Consider the following 20,430-nt stretch of genomic DNA (forward strand, 5'->3'; position numbering starts at 1 on the left):
ACACTCCATTCACATGAATAAAGTGTATATGTGATTGAAAGGGGTTGTTTTGGCGGGTTGGAGCAGGGGTGGGCAGTAGATTTTTACAAGGGGCCACATGAGTAACCCAAATAGCGTTAGAAGGCTGCACCAACTATAACTTGAACTTAATTCTGCTCAACTTTTTCCCATTGCAAAATACACTAGAATATATTTGGAACTCGCTTGATGGTAATTACAAATATTGTAAAAAAAAGATAAAATAAGAGACAGACTGAGTGTAAAGTTAGGGGGCAGACATCATAAGATTTCTCTTCTCTCTGCTCGTTTTCATTCAAACTGCATTACTTAGCAGTTTTGTTGTATATATTTTAATCTAACTTTTGGATTAAATAAATAAATAGAATGAAATTTTAAAATAAAAAAGCACCATTTGAGCCCATTCTGGCAAGGGGAGGATCATGGCTATGCAAAAAAATAAATAAATAAAAAATCACGGAGAGAGAGTCAAGAGCCAGATTGGGCCTTTTCAGTTGCTAGGCCCAGACTCTGGAACAAGCTGCCCCCTGACATGGGCACCATCACTGACTAGTTTGTAAGGCGGGCTTTAAAAATGCCTATTGATTCAGACTGGCTTTTAATCCTCGGTAATGTAGTGTCACTTTATCTCATTTTAAATTATTGTTGATACATATTGATGTTCGCTTAATTGTTTGTATTCCCATTCTGTCTGATTTTACTGTAAAACTTTGATAACCTTGCGTGTTGTAAAGGGCTTTATAAATAAATGTTCATTGATTGATTGTTTGGGCACCTCTGGGTTGCAAGGATTTCGATGCAAATTGGCAGCCTTGCTTCTGGGTAGACTGAATTCATTTGACTACAGTGAAGCATTGTCAGAAGCTTATCAAACTTATCTGTAAGCAGGGCTGTCAGCAGACATGCTGCGGCCCGGGGCAAGAAGGTTTCACATGGGTCCCCCAGGGCAACTTATCCGGTTGCATAGCATTCATGGGGTGATGTAAGTGTAAAATTCTCACTTCAAATTGTACTTTAATACTTTAGCCGGCCCTGATGCCACCCGAGCATTTACCACTACAGGGTACTATCACCCTGTAGTGGGAGATAGTACCCTGTACCACCACCACAAGGCCACCCAACCCTCTGAAAAATGTCTGGACCCAAGAGACAATACTCTGTTGTAGGCTGCTTCTGACCGAAATGAGGTGAAGAAGAGAATGAAAGGCCCAATTTAGACACGCTATTTTGAGAAACAGCCATATGAAAAAGATGTTCTAGCCAATATTTTATTTCCAGATAAGACAAACGGTGGCATATGATCAATAGGTCTAGCATTTGTCATACATGCCGGGTGGCCAATAAGAGGTGCAGGGCTGTTACCATGCGGACTGTTGGCATCAGCGCACCGCCACAGGAGCCGCTGGTGTCAGCAACCGGAAGTCATAATCAGCTGATCGAGGAGGAGCAACGGGGAAGGTAAGCCATCTTTCCCCGGCAGACTGAAGATAACGACCTGATCGAGCCCGACACACTTGACAAAGGCACAAAAATGCTTTCCGAGTTCAACGTGTGGCGTGTGGAGCTTTGATGATAGCGACACGCAGGGACACTACGGAGGCAAGTCTGGTGGAGGCGGATTTGTCCCTCAGCAAACGGCACTATAACCCCCAGTATTAATATAAAGAGCAGAAAACATAGTTCGGATGAGTAATATATCGGAATGACTGGATGTTGCTAGTGCAAAGCCAGTACTGTTTACATTTTAGCGCGTGTCTGTGTGTTTCAACTTGTCGCTGTTCTGCATCGTGGATTTTCCGATGTAAACAAACATCTATTATCGCTAGCTAGTGTCAGCCTCCGTGGAGTTAGCTAGCTTTGGGTGCTAGTCTTTATTCGCTAAGACCTCACGCGACCAAGAGTACCCTAGAATATGACTTCGATTTAACTGAACATCGTTATAATGCCTGTCGATAATAATATACCTCAAAATTGTATAATACGATGAATGACAATTGTTTGTAACTGTCTTTATGTTAGTTAGCGCTGCAGTTATGGGCACTAGCCTTCAACATACAGCGTTATTGTGCTAGTTCCAGCAAAATTTCCACGAGAAAACCTCACACACATCTTTGCAAATGTCCCAGTGAGTGTTAGGAAAGGTGAATACGGGAACGGAGTTTGGTTGATTTTTTCTTTTGTGTGTGTGTGTGTGTGTGTGTGTGTGAGCAACAGGGTTTGAGAGAGGGAGCAAGAGCTGTCGGACACTAACCAACTATAGGCCCCTCTGTGGAGTGCCTCATTTGAACCAGGACGGTGGAGGAAAGTTTCTCCTTGTTTAAATGTCTGCTAGAGGGCTGTAAAAAGCATCGCGAGCGTCGACACATACATTTTGACATCTCGACACGTGCGCGTGAGTGTCACAGTCGCTGATCTGATCGGGGTTTAACATGTAGTTGTGATTGAGGGCCCAAGCTAAGCTCTCAGCTGTGTTTGGCTTGTTGTTGCGGCCCCTCCCCCAGTCTACAATCTGCCCTGGAGTTGGAGAGTTTTCCTCAATTTTAGACTGAGCAAGACAGCACGCGGTGGGGGCATTCAGAAGTGGATGTAATGGAACTGATGTTCGCCGAGTGGGAGGATGGGGAGAGGTTCTCCTTTGAAGACTCGGACCGGTTCGAGGAGGACTCCCTGTGCTCGTTCATCTCTGAAGCTGAGAGCCTGTGTCAAAACTGGAGGGGCTGGAGGAAACAATCTGCAGGACCCAACTCCCCCACTGTCAAGATTAAAGGTAAACTTTCAGGGATGTTTATTTAGATCTCAGACTAAAACGCATTGCATCAGTGCAAACTCAATTGCCCCTTTTTGAACACATGTGTCTGGATTTGTGCAGAAAGTGTCAAACCTCTGTTGTTGTTGTTGCTGACAAATGTGCACTGTGTATCTGTCTCAGATGGTCAGGTGATTCCGTTGGTAGAGCTATCAGCCAAACAGGTAGCCTTCCACATTCCTTTTGAAGTGGTGGAGAAGGTCTACCCCCCGGTGCCTGAACAACTCCAGCTACGCATTGCCTATTGGAGCTTCCCTGAAAATGAAGAGGACATCAGGTAGGCCTTTAATAGTACGAGTCAAGAGTGTGTTCCTGGAGAGGAGATTCCTCTGTAATTGCAACCTTTCTATTTTTCTGTTACGATTGTTCTAATGGCAATGTTGATTTTAAGAAACAATAGAAAGGTTACCTTGTCTGTTCTTTATGTTTGTGTCTCCAATTTTAAATGAACTCAGAAAAACTGATGTTCAGTAGTTAAAACGGAATATTTTTCTTAATGTCTTGCTTATTTCACAGTTTCACAAAATAGGGTACGACTATATTTGACGTTCATATATGTCCCTTTACTCATCTGTGTAATTTAAATACAATTCCTCCTGACATTCTATATTTTCAGTTTACAATAGTAGTCTATATTTGTGTTATATGTGTTAGGTTGTACTCCTGCCTGGCCAATGGGAGTCCGGATGAATTCCAGCGTGGAGAGCAGCTGTATCGAATCAGAGCCGTCAAAGACCCTCTGCAGATAGGTGAGTGTGTCGTTCTACCAACTTCAGTACAGGAGCAAGAATAACTATTAATTCAGTTCAGACCTGCTGCGTCTATGTTTATGTTTGCCTTCGACTACCTACAACAGCTTCTCTGAAGATCTACTGTATATACATCAGCAGTAGGCAATGTCAGGCCCGGGGGCCGAATCCGGCCCTCCAGCCTAGAAACTCTGGCCCTTAAGATGATTTTGAGAAACATTATTACGCAAATCAGCGATCAGAGAGGCCTGTTAAAGTACTCGAAAAATGTGAGAAATACCATCAGTTTGTTCAAAATTTCCAAACTGAACACTCAGTTAGGTCATGTATATACAGCGCTGGCATTTTTAGGAAGTCGTGCTTTACTGTGGGCTAAAATTGGCAGGTTCGACCCTTGATCTTTTTCACAATGAAGAAAATCGGCTCTCCACCAAGCAAACTTGCCTACCCAGATATGCAGATTGTGGAGATAGGGTTAAAGTTCTTCGTCGCCGTGACGAGTTTCCATCATTTTGACCAATTTGGTAAAAAAAAGTCTGTCACCTAGAATCCGTTAAACATGAATAAATAAAAGTAATGTCGGTATAGTGCATTTAGCAACACTTTACTGCAGTAAATACATTGGACCAGGGCTATCAGCCAATCAGAAGTGAGTTGGTGTGTGAGATTGAGGCATTGGGCTCTCGGCTAAAAATTTTAGCTACCTTTGAAGCTAAAGCGAGTGACCGCTCCCTATGTTAACGTGGACTGGACTCACTGTTGGTGGAGTGGGCGGTGTGAGTGCGCGCAGACTGCGCTTCATTTTGAAGTGCCCGCGGTCAGGGCAGGGATTCAAGTGACCCGCACACCAATTCTTTTCCCAACTTATTGCTTGTTACAACAATCTGGTACAGGTAAAAATGCACTTAAAGCGCTTCTAAAGCGTTAGTGTTTGAGCCGCTAATGTTATTAATTTATTATTGACCATTAAAGGGGCTACAGTACAGTCACCTCACTAAGCAAAGAACTAATGAGACGCCCTAGTATGAGCATGAGCAGTGGGGGAGCAGAGTGTCTCTTTAGGCGTGTTTTGGTATATTTCACGTGACAAACATGTAACTGTGACCTGCGTTTTTGATACTGCAGCTTCTGAAAGTTTGGAAATCTCTTGACAAGTTGTTTTATTACAGCAGCCTGATACTAAAGTAATGCGCATCTATTTTCTGTTGGTACAAACTATAGAAATTGCACTTAAATTGTAATCCTGTAAATGTAAACACCCATGAAACCGAAGTTTACAATGTTTAGATAGGCCGGAGTCTAGATTATTAAAGATTGAAAATCATCAGATTTCAACATTGGAATAAATTAATGTATACTTCCTGAACCCATTGTTTCTGCAATGTTCCCCAGACCATTGTGAGCTCTAAAAATGCTCTCAGAGAAAACCCCTCCTATTTGAAATCTCACATATAATTCTTAATTTGAGCAAATTACCCATATATAGACAACGGCAAAAAGACAACAGAAAATATTATTCATCATTTAAAATGCACCAGAATGCAGGAAATGTCATCTAAATCCCTAAGAATCTCTCCTCCCTGGTTGTACCTGTATTTTGGAGTGTCTCTTGACGTCTTAAGGCCTATGTTCTGTGACTATAGGGGGAGCATATTAGGGAAACGGCGGTGCGAGAATATGTGTGCACTCCGCTGCCCCGCATTGATGTAGTGATATCACTGTTAAAAATATATAGAGCTCTCAAATACTGTAGGTTAATATTTGTTCGAAGGTGACTCATTAAAGATGCTGAGGTAATGAAAAGTACTTAGTAGCATTTAATTTATTTATGTTTGTTGGACAGGTTTCCACCTGAGTGCAACAGTAGTGTCTAGTCAAACAGGACAAAATAAAGGAGCCTATAATGTGGCTGTCATGTTCGACCGCTGCCGGATCACTTCTTGCAGTTGTACCTGTGGTGCTGGGGCCAAGTGGTGTGCCCACGTGGTGGCACTGTGTCTCTTCAGGATTCATAATGTAAGACCCTCTCTTTCTTTTTACCTCTTACCATATGTGGATTTGGTTTTAGTATTTGCTATTTGTGTAGGCCTCTGCAGTCTGCCTGAGAGCCCCAGTGTCAGAGTCTTTGTCCAGACTACAAAGGGACCAGCTCCAGAAATTTGCCCAGTACCTCATCAGCGAGCTACCACAGCAGGTAAGCCACCATAAGTGCACATAGAAAACTCAGTCGATGATGGAAGCATCTTTTTGACTGCAAGTCTTTATTTCATAGATCCTGCCTACAGCTCAGCGGCTGCTTGATGAGCTGCTGTCCTCCCAGTCAACAGCCATCAATACTGTGTGTGGGGCTCCTGGTATGTGTGTTTGTGTTGTTTTATATATATGCACCACTATATATTACACCACTTTTCCCCAATTACAACTTGTGGTGGTGATTGTCAGCATCACAGTGAATGAAACTGTCTGCGCATAAGGCCATGCTGTTTTCTGTTTGAAATGAAAATTATTTGGTTTATCCCATAATGATGCATTATGCAACTTTTTATGTGGAAAAAAAAGTTGATATTTGTGCATATTTGTGCGTATTTGACCTTGTAGTGATCCAGCGGCTGTATAGATGGTTAATATGGCACCTTTACTTGGTGGTCTGTAGAGGCCACAGTGAAGTCGCCATGCTAACCACTCATTCAGCTGCTGGGTCACTACAAGGTCAAATACACACAAATATCAACTATTTTTCTCCACATAAAATGTAACATAATACACCATTGATTAAAGTCACTACTTTTGAATCGCAAAATCTCAAATCCAAGCACAGTGCGAAGAGAACGGGGAGCTCTGTAAACTCTGTAAACTAGTAAAATACATTGGATATTCCGCCAGTGCCATAAGTATGCAGGTTTTGGCCAGGTTTCCAAATACTTGCCACCCAGCAGGGGTTGGAGGAGTTGTATGATGTTTTATATTGTGTGCAGATCCCACTGCGGGACCCTCGGCCTCAGACCAAAGCACCTGGTACCTGGATGAGTCAACCCTCAGTGACAATATCAAAAAGACCCTCCACAAGTTTTGTGGGCCTTCACCTGTCGTCTTTAGGTACACAACAATACTTGAAATGCTTTAAAGCGCACTTTTATTTTATATATGTATTTTATTGATCTGTTTTCTAGCAAAAATTCAAATAAAAGCTATACACTATTGTAGAACATATAAAAACAAAAAAAGAAATTAGATACAGTGTTAAGCATAAAAGCCTAATGTTGTTAAAATGTTGTTCAAAGGTACAGAAGTGTAAATGATTGGCAGAATTGCTAATGTAGAAGTCTTAAATCAAGTGTCAAATGTGTCTCACAGTGACGTGAACTCCATGTACCTGTCATCCACTGAGCCCCCAGCCGCTGCAGAGTGGGCTTGTCTACTACGCCCTCTTCGGGGCCGTGAACCTGAAGGCATCTGGAATCTCCTCTCCATTGTTAGGGAGATGTTCAAGAGACGAGACAGCAATGCTGCTCCTCTGCTGGAGATCCTCACGGAGCAGTGCCTCACCTACGAACAGGTGAAACTCTTATACTGCTTCCATCAGATAACTTTAGTTTACCCCTTTATCTTTGGAAAGCACATTTCTGTAATACCGGCGTAACATATACTTGTTTTCATGTGACTTGCAATTCTTTTTCCCTTAGATAATCAGCTGGTGGTACAGCGTTCGCACTTCGGCATCGCACAGCAGTGCAAGTGGCCACACTGGCCGCAGTAATGGCCAGTCAGAGGTGGCAGCTCATGCCTGTGCCAGCATGTGTGATGAGATGGTAGTGCTATGGAGACTTGCAGTTCTAGACCCTACCATGAGCCCGTGCAGGTATCTGCCTCTTGCCACATTCTAAAATGTTCTGTAGTTTATGTGCTACTTTAATTGCTGTCTTTAAAAACTAAACCCAAAGCAACAAATCCCAGTGTTTGCGTGCTTTTAGTCACTTCTATATTAACCAAACTTAATACTGCACTCAGAGATAAAGGCATCAGCCATAGCAAAGGCTTATTTGTTGATATTTTGTCATGTTTAGTCATTTTTGGTGGCCAGGCTTGCATACAGTTTTGACCCTTGTTCATTATTGTCAATGTTTTTTCTCAGGCGAATGGAAATGGCCAGCCAACTGAAACTCTGGCATTTAAAAGTCATTGAAATCGTGAAGCGAGGTCAGCACCGGAAATCCTTAGACAAGTTGTTCCAAGGCTTCAAACCTGCACTGGAATCCTGTTATTTCAACTGGGAAGTGGCTTACCCACTGGAGGGAATTACTTACTGCAGCACTGACAAGAAGAGCGCCACCTTCTGTTGGTCCAGAGCACTTCACAACCATAGAGGAGCCAAAGCAGTAGCAGGTACTGCAGGGGATTCGCAGGAAGCAGGTGGAGCCAAGTTTGAAGGAGGAGCTGTGCGTGTATGTGGCCAGTCATCCCAACAGGAGGTAGCAGTGCGTCCAAAAGAGAGTGTGTTGAGTAAAAGGAAAGGACTGTCGGTAAGTGGGGGCGGGGGGATGCTGGTGCGTCTCAGTGGCGGTATGGCACTTACTTTAGATGACGCTGGAGGAAAGGTCATGTACAAAGGTGCAAGCTCTTCTGGAGGCAAGCTCAAGATCTCTCAAGGTGGAGGTGGAAAAGGGGCTTTATCTGGAAGTAGTGGTGGATTAGGTGGAGGGAAACACTGCACCAACAAGCGTAGAACCAGCAGTGAGGACAGTTCACTAGAGCCAGACATGGCTGAGCTCAGTCTAGATGATGGCTGCAGCCTGGCACTTGGAGCAGAGGCCAGCAACACATTTGAGTTCTTGCCTCCACCTCCTGAGATGCTTCCCTCCCCCAGCCCCCTGCTTCGAGAGCCCCGCAAGAGCAGCTCAGGATCAAACAAGATGTTTGATTCAAAACGTCACAGCCCAGCTACACTGCCTGCTCCTGAGATCCCTTCTTTCACTGCTGGAGAGACAGTTTTGCTGGTGGGGTCGAGTGCTACAGAGACGGAGACTGAGCCTGGACCCGTAAATGTTAGGAAAGAAGATGAAGATCCTGCTGGAAGTGCCCAGTCTGCTGCATCCACTTCTCTGGAGAAACCAGGTGCTGTTGCTATCGGCCCCAAGTCTTCTGGAGATCCTAAAGAGGCAGGGGCAAGTGGAGGCAGGGGGGCAGAGGGCGGAGAGGATCCTGCTGTGGGCGACGATGACTATCAGGCGTACTACCTAAGTGCAGCCTCTGAAGAGGGAGCTGACAGACAGCTTGTAGAAGGCCACCAGGATGATGAGCCGGACATCTTTGCAGGAATAAAACCTCTGGAGCAGGAAGGTCGCATGGAGGTAAAAATCTATGAAAAGACTATTGATTTAATTTCATGAATTAATTTAACTAGTGAGTTTTTATTCAATATGTCTTCCTTTAATGGTATGCAGGTGGTGTTTGCCTGTGCTGAGGCTCTTCATGCCCATGGGTACAGTAATGAGGCCTGCAGGCTGGCAGTGGAGTTGGCCAGAGACTTGCTAGCTAACCCTCCAGACCTGAAGGTGGAGCAGCCACAGACCAAGGTAGGAACACAAATTGCTCCTGTATTTTATACTCCAGGTGACTGTTCCCTCTAAGCCGTGCACATGCGCAATTGCGCGCAGCTCCCATGTTGTCTGCGCACAGAAAATCTATGCAGTGCGCGCACACAAAAAAAAATCCGACCTCAGAATAGCTGATAATGATAGACGCGCTGGAGGAGTTGTGTGTCTCACGGTCAGATCAGCGTCTCTTCTGCCATAGACACATCCCTGCCCTGTTCTTCCCCGCCCTGAGAGTCCTCGATGTTCTGAAGATGATCCTGAGGGCCCCCTTGAAAACGAGATGATGCTTCTCATGGGGTGGATCCTCCAATAAAAACATGTCCATAAATAAACAAATAAAGTCATACATTTAATATTATTAATATTATCAATATACTAAGTGGTGAATAACACACACAAACGCATTTTGCACTTATCAGTTCTGCTGCCTCCTCGAGCACATGGTTGTTTGTTTGTATCAGAGCGAAGAACCGGAAGTGTGTATTGGTACGAGACTTTTCAGCCCTATTTCCTATGTTTATTTGATAAAACCACCCAGTGATCCTGCGTTTCTGTGGTGTGGATTTTTCCGTACGCTCTTTAATACTAGTGTCAGAGCTGGACCATCGATATCTTTGGGAGATGGACAGTGTTTAACAGTGGGATAAATAGTTTGTAGTTTGACTTGTGAGCGCTTAAGTAAGTACGTAAGTGCTTTATTTGTCATTGTACAACCGTACCAAACACAGTTGTGTTCAGGTGTTAGTTCTGAGCCGCTGTGACTGAGCCACACCACCAGTGTGGGCAAACTTGACCAGCATGTACTTGGAGGTAGAGGAAACTGTAGCACCCAGAGGAAACCTGGCTGGCTGCCTTCAGTTTCCTCTGATCCTCAAACGGTGCAGCGCCTCCTGGGTTTATCCCCGTTTCAGGGCGGGTGTCCTGGTCAGCTCCACAACAGTCTTTCACCATGTTCTGGGAAGAGCTTAGCAGTTAATCGGTTTTATTCTCCAGTGAACGTCCATTAGCCAGAACATAGTAGAGACAGAAGGCATGTTAGCTGCGAGTCTTGCCCGGATACCTCCTCCTCTGTCCCTTCCTTGTTTCCTGTAGCGCGCGTCTTGTGACGCCTCCACTGTGCTGCAGGTGTGGGGGCTCTTGATGCCTCTTCAGTGTTTCAGGAGAATAAATGTGTAGGTCTCAAATGTCTCTAGTTCATAAGCTAGCTGTTTGTTTAAGATAAGATACTAAGATGCAGGAGGCTACGCGCAATGTTAAAGGGGCTAGATGCAAGTTCGTGATTTTATACTCACTACTGCCATTTCAGGCCTTATACGTAACTGCAGCTTTTATATTAAGCTCGTGCATGCATGACGGCACTTCGGACCCAAATTAACGCCTTTTTGAATGACAGTGCAGGATTTAAGAGGCAGTTGTGGCGAATAGGTCTGGGCTTTTACACATTAGGACATGGCTGGAACATGTGGGGGGAGGAAAATACATAATTTTAACATTTTTAAACTCCGTATAGTCCCTTTAATGTAAAGATGAGGAGCAAGCGCTCGGTGTAATCATAGCACACCACGCCTCAGACAGCACAAGATTCCAACTTCTTTAGCAACACTGTTGTTGCGGCAGGTGTTTGATCTGTATCAAGCATGCACCAAACATCATTACTGTTCTCTTGTTTAATAATAATAATACATAATAATAAAATTGTGATTACGGTATTGTATGTTTTTCAGGGTAAAAAGAGCAAGGTGTCCACCAGCCGTCAGACACAGACTGCCACCAACACTCTGTCAAAAACTGCTTTTCTTCTCACTGTGCTCAGTGAAAGGCTGGAGCTACACAACCTGGCCTTCTGCACTGGCATGTTCTCCCTGGAGTTGCAGAGGCCCCCGGCATCCACCAAAGCCTTGGAGGTTTGCCCTATCCTCATCAGCAGTTAACAGATATTTGTTTGCATGTTATTCCGTACTTGTTTAGAATACAGGCAATGTTTGATAGGCTTAAGCATAAGCTCTCATTGCACTGAAAGAAAATGGTCTTCTGGTGGATTATAAATTGGTTAAGAACTCTATACAAGTGATGTGTATCTGTCCTTGTTGAAGTTGCTGTAGTATTATCAAAAATTTAAAGAAAACAACAACAAGCACTGAAAGTGTAACCATTATTGAGATCTTTACAAGTTTCCTTTGTGGTGATGTGGTGACAGGTCAAGCTGGCCTACCAAGAGTCTGAGATTGTGGCTCTGCTAAAGAAAATTCCTTTGGGCCTGGTGGAGATGACGGCTATCAGAGAGCGTGCGGAGCAGCTCAGAGATGGCAACTTCTGCGATTATCGACCTGTGCTGCCGCTAATGTTGGCCAGCTTCATTTTTGACGTCTTGTGTACACCTGGTAAGGTGTAAACCCAGGTAAAACTAATTATTGTAAAGATATGTCATTATAAATCCATTCTGCTCCGTTTTGTTCAGTTGTGTCACCAACAGGCTCACGTCCACCAAGTCGCAATCGTAACAATGAGATGCCTGGAGATGAGGAACTGGGTTTTGAAGCTGCTGTTGCTGCACTTGGTAAATTTACTCTCCTTTTATGGCTTTATAGAAAGTAAAGTAATTGAATAGTTCATGCCTCAGGCTCTAAAGAGTAAAATAAAATATTGTCACACATGACTACATTTTAACATGTGAGTGAGTGAGTGGTTAGTGATGGGAACAATGCGATGCAAAGTGTCTGAGTATCCAAGAAAAGTGCCATAAAACTATGCTGCATTATTATTACTATAATTATTAATATCAGGTCTTAAAATAGCCACTTTAACAAAAACTAGATTTCTGGGACTAGATTGTGCTGACATTGTGGATGTGGTTATAACAATAAAATCAACAAAGTATCATAACATAAAATAGAAACTGTACTTGTGTCTGTCTAAGTTCACATTTGAAAGTGTAAATTAAATCTGAACTCTCGCTGTCGTTTTTGAAGGCAGGTATTGATTGATTTTTTTTTTTTTGATTGAGCAGGTATGAAGACAACAGTGAGCGAGGCAGAGCATCCTCTTCTCTGTGAAGGAACTCGAAGAGTGAAAGGAGACTTGGCATTAGCCCTCATGATTACGTACAAAGATGACCAGAGCAAGCTGAAAAAGGTAGCCATTCACTTTATGATCCAATGGTGCATTATTGAACTTTTTATGTGAAAAACCAAAAAACCTTTTAGTGACCCCGCGGCTGTATGGGTGGTTAGCATGGTGCTTTTACTGTCCATCACAGTGGCCTCTATGATGCTCAGGATCAGTTGTTCCTATAGTATCTGGTAGGTTTTCACTGCTGACCCTCTCACCAGAAAACCTAAAGTACAGTCTAACCACCCAACACAGCCTTATGTCACAAAAAGCACCATAATGCACCTTTTAATAAAAAATAACACTGTCTGAACAAGGTTCTTTTTTTTTCCATCTAGATCCTGGATAAGCTTCTGGACCGAGAAAGTCAAACTCACAAGCCCCAAACTCTGAGCTCCTTCTACTCAAGTAAACCTGCAGCGAGCAGTCAACGGAGCCCTTCCAAGCATGCCACCACGGGCCATGGAGGAGTGGGCGCAGCTTCTGGGGGACTCTCTAAACACACTCCCTCATCTTCTGCCCCTCTGCCGGCCTCTACAAGTAACCAGACCACTGCTGTCAGCATTGCTCCTGATGATATGAATAATCGTCAAGAGCTCAACCAAATGCAGAGCACCATATCTGGAGAGAATCCTGCTGAGGCCAAAGAGAACGGTGACTGACACACACCACCCTTCACTATTATGTTCTTATGCAAGAGAGACTTCATATCTCTGATATGACTAGCATCATACTTATTTAAGTGTATGAGAGACATTGCATCTGCACGTGTTCAGTGTTCGAACACTAATGACACTGTCTTGTGACCGGAGGGTCAGCTGTTCGAATCCCGTAGGTGCACACTGTTGTTGTGTCATTGGGCTAGACACTTTACCCGCCTTGCCTCCAGTGTACATTGCATACATTGGTGTTTGAATGGGTGAGTGGTTCCTTGATGTAAAGCAGGTGTAAAAGAGCTATATAAATGTGACCATTTACCATTTATTTATTAAGTAGACTGCACTTGTGAAAACTACACTCTACACTACAATTTATTTTGTAACTAGAGGGGGAAAAAAAGCTTCATTTTATTTAGCCCTTTCATTAGTGCTGACCTAGGGACAGTTTAGGGACAGTGTGTGATGAGCATGTTTTCACAGACTTGCTAATGAGATCCCTGTCTGCACATCTATACATGCATACTCTATATCAAACGCATATGCCTCTCAAAAAATGTATACTGTATACACTATTGTTTTATTAATGAGCTAGTAATAATAATAATAATAATAATAATAATAATAATAATAATAATAATAATAATAATAATAATAATAATAATAATAATAATAATAATAATAATAATAATAATAATAATAATAATAATAATAATAATAATAATAATAATAATAATAATAATAATTTTTTTCAAGAAATAAGCGAAAGCAAATAAACTATTCGCCCAGTGGTGTCTGACCAGATTCCGATTTCATTGGCCTCTGCCCCTCTTTGTGATTTACTTCATGTTGTACATCAATATAGTTTTCTGCTCTATTTTAATTACAGATGGACCTTCTGCGTCTAGCGAGCAGCAGAATGAGGTAGCTTTATTCAAATTGGAGACCACCGTCCCAAGCCGCTTGGCCTTAGGAGCCCGCTATGGCTACAACCAGCGCTGCTGGGGGTCACCTGTCCGACAGAAGAAGAAGCATACAGGTAAACAACAGTTTGAATTTAACGCTTTTGTGCTGAGCTGCTGACTGTGACTTGACATCTAATTTGACAGGAATGGCAAGTATTGACAGCAGTGCACCAGAGACGACGTCTGACAGCTCGCCCACACTGAGCCGCAGACCTATGCGCGGGGGCTGGGCTGCAGCGTCCTGGGGCAGGGGCCAGGACAGTGACAGCATTAGCAGCTCCTCTTCAGACTCTTTGGGTTCATCTTCCTCTAGTGGCTCCCGCAGGGCAGGGGGAGGGGCCAGGGCTAAAAACACAGACACAAGCAGGTGAGCGCAGCAATTTATTATATACAATATCACATTATTCATCACAAATGTGCTTAAATAATGATAAAAAACAACCTGTCATTTAGGTATAAAGGGCGCCGGCCTGAATGTCATGCTCCTCATGTTCCCAACCAGCCATCAGAGGCTGCTGCTCATTTCTACTTTGAGCTGGCTAAGACGGTGTTGATAAAAGCTGGAGGGAATTCATCCACATCCATTTTCACACAGCCTTCAGCGAGCGGGGGTCACCAGGGTCCTCACAGGAACCTGCACCTCTGTGCTTTTGAGATTGGCTTGTATGCACTTGGCCTCCATAACTTTGTGTCACCTAACTGGCTGTCAAGAACTTACTCCTCACATGTCTCCTGGATCACTGGTGAGCGCTCACAAGTGTGGTGTAAATGTGAAATTGATATTAAAATCATTGGAAATGTATTGAAATATATTTCTTATGATTTAAATTGTGTTGCATAATTTGCTCTCAGGCCAGGCCATGGAGATTGGCAGTGCCGCCCTCAACATATTGGTGGAGTGTTGGGACGGTCACCTAACACCACCAGAGGTGGCCTCCTTGGCAGACCGAGCCTCCAGGGCCAGAGACCCGAACATGGTCCGAGCAGCAGCAGAGCTGGCTCTTAGTTGTCTGCCCCACGCTCATGCCCTCAATCCAAATGAAATTCAGAGAGCCCTGGTGCAGTGCAAAGAACAGGTAACTTTCAACACTAAAGCTGGTCAGGATACCTTTGAAATTTTTGTCAAATGTTCCGTTATGCTAACTTTGTCATAAAGGCACCTTTTGGTCCTCATAATATATTTTTAATAATTGATAGATTTGTGTAAGTATTTGCCACTCTAGGTTTAGTCATTTGGAAATTGTCTTGTTTGAATTAATACCGTATATATATCCAATCAGGTTGCTATATGAAAAAAAAAAAAAATGAACAAAATTGTTTCCATCCTTTGCCTCAGGACAATGTCATGCTGGAGAAAGCCTGTATGGCAGTGGAAGAAGCAGCAAAGGGTGGTGGAGTGTACCCGGAGGTGCTGTTCGAAGTGGCCCATCAGTGGTACTGGCTATACGAGCAGTCAGTTGGTGGAAGTTCTGGGCAACAGCGTGAAGCATCCAGCCGCTGTGGAGCTAATGGGGGTTCAGGCAGACGTGCCCCAGAAGTCAGCTGTGTCCTTGACAATGGTGCTAACATAGATGCCCCGGGCGTTGCCACTGTCACTGCGTCTGTCACTGCTACTGCTGTAGTACCTGTTATCTCCGTGGGTTCCACCATCTACCAGCCTCACGCTATGCCGGGCCAAGCCATAGCCCATCCTCATGGCCAAGGCCTGCACCCTTACACCACCCTTCAGGCCCACCTTCCAACTGTCTGCACTCCTCAGTACATGGGACACCCCCTGCAGCATGTCCCACGGCCAGCTGTTTTCCCGGTTTCTGGAGCAGCTTTTCCACAGGTATGAAAATTAGTTAATTTTTTTAACATTAATGTTTTGCAATTGTGCAGTCCTCTCAACAAGATCATGGTTGTTGTTGTTTTTTTTTTATAAAGCACATTTGCGAAACGGTCATCCCTGCCCCAAAGTGCTGTACAGGTTTCAAAGCAGTTTTATTCTCCAGTGAACATCCATTAGCCCCCCTTGTTTGTCACTTTTTTGTTTCCTGTTGCGCCTCTTGTGACGCCTCCACTGCGCAGCAGGTGTGTTTCAGAAGTGTTTCAGAAGAAGAAATGTGTAGGTCTCAAATGTCTTTAGCTCATTGGCTAGCTGCTGGTTATGTTTAAAAAGCTGCTTTCTTTAGCACCATTATGGACGAAAAAAAATCATAAGAATCCTACAAAACATAGATACAATACACTTGGCCTCTGGGCCGCACTTTGGGCCCCACAGCTCTAGATGGTCTGCAAATTCATGCTGAAATGATTTTGGAGACTGTCTACTTCTCTCACCATAAAAATAAGTCTCTTCCAAGTGGCACAGTTTTAGTGCTTTGAGAACTAACTACAGCTCTGTGTTTTTGAAAGTTTTTTTTTTTTATTTAGTTGATTTCTTTTTTTTTCTCTTCAGGGAATGCATCCTGCCTTCATCGGTGCTCAGTACCCGTTCTCTGTAGCAACGGGCCCCCCTCCTCCAATCGCTGCAACTGCAGTGACATTTCCTGGGGTCCCAGTCCCGTCCATGACTCAGATTGCAGTGCATCCGTACCACACAGAGACGGGTTTGCCCCTCAGCACCACTGTGGCAGGTCAGTGCTATACCTGGTGCTTATCTAGTACTGGTAAGTCACATGCATGTATTTGAAGTTGATCTTTTTTTCATGATGCTTATCGTTCTTTAGTGGGCAGTGTCCATACAGGCACCGCAATTCAGACTATGCAGGGAGCCTCCATGCCCTCCCTCTCATCACAGCCAAGCTCATTAGTCAATAGTCCATTTCCCACTGAGGAGGAGCAGCACAGCCAACCGATCAGCCAGCAAGGTCTACACTACCTCCACTCAGCCTACAGAGTTGGTAGGACACCTCACATTTTTTCACTGAGTTGATTAACATTTATTTGACTATACATGACATAAACGCCCTTCATTGGTATCTTAAGGTATGCTGGCATTGGAAATGCTTGGAAGAAGAGCCCATAATGATCATCCAAACAACTTCTCACGCAGCCCCCCTTACACTGAAGATGTCAAATGGCTATTGGGACTGGCTGCACGATTAGGTAAATAATAGCCCTTTATATCAGAGATGTGTGTACCAATCCAGGTCTGTCTCTCAGCTCTTTCATAATGAGTGTGGTTTGAGCTACAGATGGGTCTGTAGTCTTCATCTATTTACAGTGTGTCCCCATATTACATCGACTGTCTCCTTGCCGAGTGGCAGTCTCCGTTCTGTTATGTCTTTTTTTGGAGTTGTGTAAAACACTTCTGCCCACTGCATTTTATCAACTGCATTTGTCCTTCCAAGGGGTCAACTACGTGTACCAGTTCTGCGTTGGAGCAGCAAAAGGAGTCCTTAGTCCGTTTGTCCTGCAGGAAATTATCATGGAGGCTCTGCAGAGGCTAAACCCTGCTCACATCCATGCTCACCTCAGAACTCCTGCCTTCCACCAGCTTGTCCAGCGTTGCCAACAAGCATACCTCCAGGTACTATTGAAAATCTGTGGTTGGAGATGGGCAAGGGAAGTGCAAATATACGCTGTAGTCAACCCATGACACATGCATTCTATAAAATATGTAGTTGTTGTTAAAGAAGAATGGTATATTACCTCTGACAAACAACTTATTGATAAAGGAAAGGGGTTCATATGCCTAAGCTGTTGCTTTGGTGTAAATTGGTGGATTTAAACTAATTGTCTCATATTGCATGATGTCGCTACGCTAGTTCTGCTGACCTGAACGCCAGCACTTTCTGTTTATTTCCTCTCAAATAACGGTTCATTTAAGGGAATTATATGCTTATTAGACCCGTTTGAATGACAATATCTTCTAAAGATTTCACAGTGAACAGTGAGTTCCTGGTAGATTATCACTTACTACATATTAAGAGCTTGCTGTAAGATGTAAATACTTCAGGTCTGCGTTTATAAAAGCCGGCAAGTTTGTCTTGAAGCTAAAGGCTCATGTTAATTTGATGAATTGATAAAAATTTAAAATGGTGCGTTTGTTTATATAAATATGAACAAATCTGTCTAAAGATAATAGTGTTTATAGTTTTATTTTATTTAGTTATTTTTTTAAATTAAATTTATTGTTGCATGATAGTCTTTAGCTTCAAGATAAATTATCCTACCTTTTATAAACACAGACCTGTCCTTTGTTTACGTCTTACATCAAGCTCTAAACACACAGTAAATGATCATCTACCAGGAACTCTGTCTACCACGTAATCTTAAAGAATGAATGTTCGAATGGGTCTAAACTAATCTCCGTCGGAAATGAATTGGACGCTCACAACACGTTAGCGAAAGTAGCGTAGCCACATTGTGCATTGAGCCAAATACTTATACTTTAAGAGAAAAAGTCGACAAGTGAACATCTATTCCTCTTGACATTTTGAGTATTAAGGATGATAAACAGTACCTGTCTGGTTAGGTGTTTGCTGTAACATGGGTCAAACCTGATTTGTGGTTATAACACGTTTTTCATGTATGTGTCTGCAGTACATCCACCATCGGCTCATCCACCTGACACCTGCAGATTACGATGACTTTGTCAACATTATCCGCAGTGCTCGGGGAGCGTTCTGCCTCACACCCGTGGGAGTCATGCAGTTTAATGATGTGCTCCAGAATCTCAAAAGAGGCAAACAGACCAAGGAGCTGTGGCAACGCATTTCACTAGAGATGACCACATTTTCCCCCTGAGCAGAGACTCGTGAACTGTCTGGCCTTCAGAGCTGGGGAGCTGTGCAGCAGGCTTCCCAACAACTATCTCCACACTGCACATAAGTCCTAATGTTTGTTGCGTTCTCTCTGACTCATAAGAAGTGTATTAATTTCTGTGTCTGTCCACTTTTATGTCCCTCCTCGTACTGGTCTTGTATTTTGTTTTGTCATGCTTTCTTTATGTTGAAGTGAATCTGGAACTGTTCACTCTAATATTTTGTTGAATAATTTGTCCATTGGTTGTGTAGAACTGGAAACACAGCCATGGTGTTGACAATTTTAATATTTTTAGGTTTTCCCTCTGCAGCTCACTTTTATGTTGAGATCACCTGTCACTATGTATGGTTCTGCAACATTCCGGTCCATTTCTCACCACTGGTCAGAACAATGGATTCGAATTTTTGCAGCCTGGGAGAAAATAAGGAAATGTTTCCTGCAAAAACATCTGTACTGCCCATTCATCAGTATTTTGTTTAAACTCTTTTTTTATAATATGTATTCAAGATTGTTAAAGAAATGAAAAACGTAAATTGGTTATAGTGTACTTCTGTTGGACCGTGATTTCTGTCTAGATCCCTGAGGTGAGGTTGAAGGTGAACACAGCCATAACTTGAAAACAAAGATGAGAGGATGATTATTTCAGTGGAGACCTTTCCATGAAGATAGTGCCATTATAATAATTATCCATTAGAATTTTCTTTCTAAATGGGTTTGTACATCTAAACCTAAGTATTATGGCCTGTTGCACACCCAGTGTTGGTTTCTCCAAATGCAAGCATAATGACTAATATAGGACACCCCTTAAATTTGTATTGGCATAAATTCAGTTCAAACTATTTTTGCTAGAGAGCAAATGAAAAATCCACCTAACTTTAATGATTTACTTAATACAATAATTGCCAAGTTAACGTTTGTGCATTGTACAAAGATCGTCTCACTAAACTCAACCATGTTTCAGTTGTTTGTTGCATTTTTATAGTTGTTCCTGACATGCGATTCAATCAGGTTGCTGCTATTTAACTCCATGTCTGCGCAGGGACTAGAATACCGTTTTTATTTTGTGTCATCTAGAAGTTGTGTAGTGGTGCCCCATAATTTGTATTTTTCCCATTTTAACACAAAGCTGTTGAGTTTTGGAGAAGCGTATCTTTTTAGCATTTGTGGAGCCACATACCTGGGATAAAAAGCTGTTGCAGCTAACAAAAGGCATTGGACTAATTCTCCTGGAGACGTGGTGCTTTATATCCTCCAGACATGGTGATATTCCATCGGCAGCTGTTGCTCCACCTCTTCTCACTTTGGCTCTGGGCCTCACAGATAAAGGTTTTTTGGTAGAAATGTACTGTGATATTTTTGTATTCCTCAGAGTGTAGCTTGATTGATAAACCACAGTATGTGCTAATTGCAAAAAGTTCTGATACTGAGTAAGAAAATAGACTGAAGCAATACATGTGTAGAAGCTACTTAATAAAACAATTGAAAACACAAATGGACAAAGTTTTAGTTTTTGTTAAACCATCAATACCAATAGTATAATTGCACTTTCTAGACAGAGATGTCTGATATATTTGCTTGGATCTACTCCCCCAGTTAGGGGGTCACTGCTCCGAATGCTCCCATGACCACGATTATTATATTTCCCGACCTTCTTGTGTTCCTTTTTCCTGATATTGCAATCACTTGGTATTTCTATGTCAACCACAACGGCTTTTCTCTGCCCTCCACCACCACCACCGTGTCCGGGTGGTTCGCCATTACTATTCTGTCCGTCTGTATCTG

General features: G+C 43.0%; 1 protein-coding gene across 1 annotated transcript; it reads left to right on the plus strand.

The window, feature by feature from the left end:
• The first annotated feature begins 1,435 nt into the window (after positions 1–1,435).
• On the plus strand, positions 1,436–20,131 carry zswim8 (zinc finger, SWIM-type containing 8). Its single transcript, XM_079560463.1, has 27 exons — positions 1,436–1,617; positions 2,233–2,785; positions 2,948–3,101; positions 3,479–3,573; positions 5,417–5,589; positions 5,660–5,767; positions 5,846–5,927; positions 6,549–6,669; positions 6,928–7,129; positions 7,257–7,432; positions 7,706–8,921; positions 9,015–9,146; positions 10,892–11,071; positions 11,365–11,548; positions 11,626–11,724; positions 12,175–12,299; positions 12,614–12,929; positions 13,821–13,970; positions 14,041–14,263; positions 14,350–14,639; positions 14,749–14,972; positions 15,233–15,727; positions 16,337–16,514; positions 16,608–16,781; positions 16,867–16,986; positions 17,232–17,410; positions 18,427–20,131. The coding sequence occupies exons 2-27, from the start codon at positions 2,608–2,610 to the stop codon at positions 18,628–18,630; spliced, it is 5,778 nt and encodes a 1,925-aa protein (XP_079416589.1). The 5' UTR covers positions 1,436–1,617; positions 2,233–2,607; the 3' UTR covers positions 18,631–20,131.
• Positions 20,132–20,430: the final 299 nt, after the last annotated feature.

Source organism: Gobius niger (genome assembly GCF_951799975.1).
Source record: "Gobius niger genome assembly, chromosome: 7".
Lineage (NCBI taxonomy): Eukaryota > Metazoa > Chordata > Actinopteri > Gobiiformes > Gobiidae > Gobius > Gobius niger.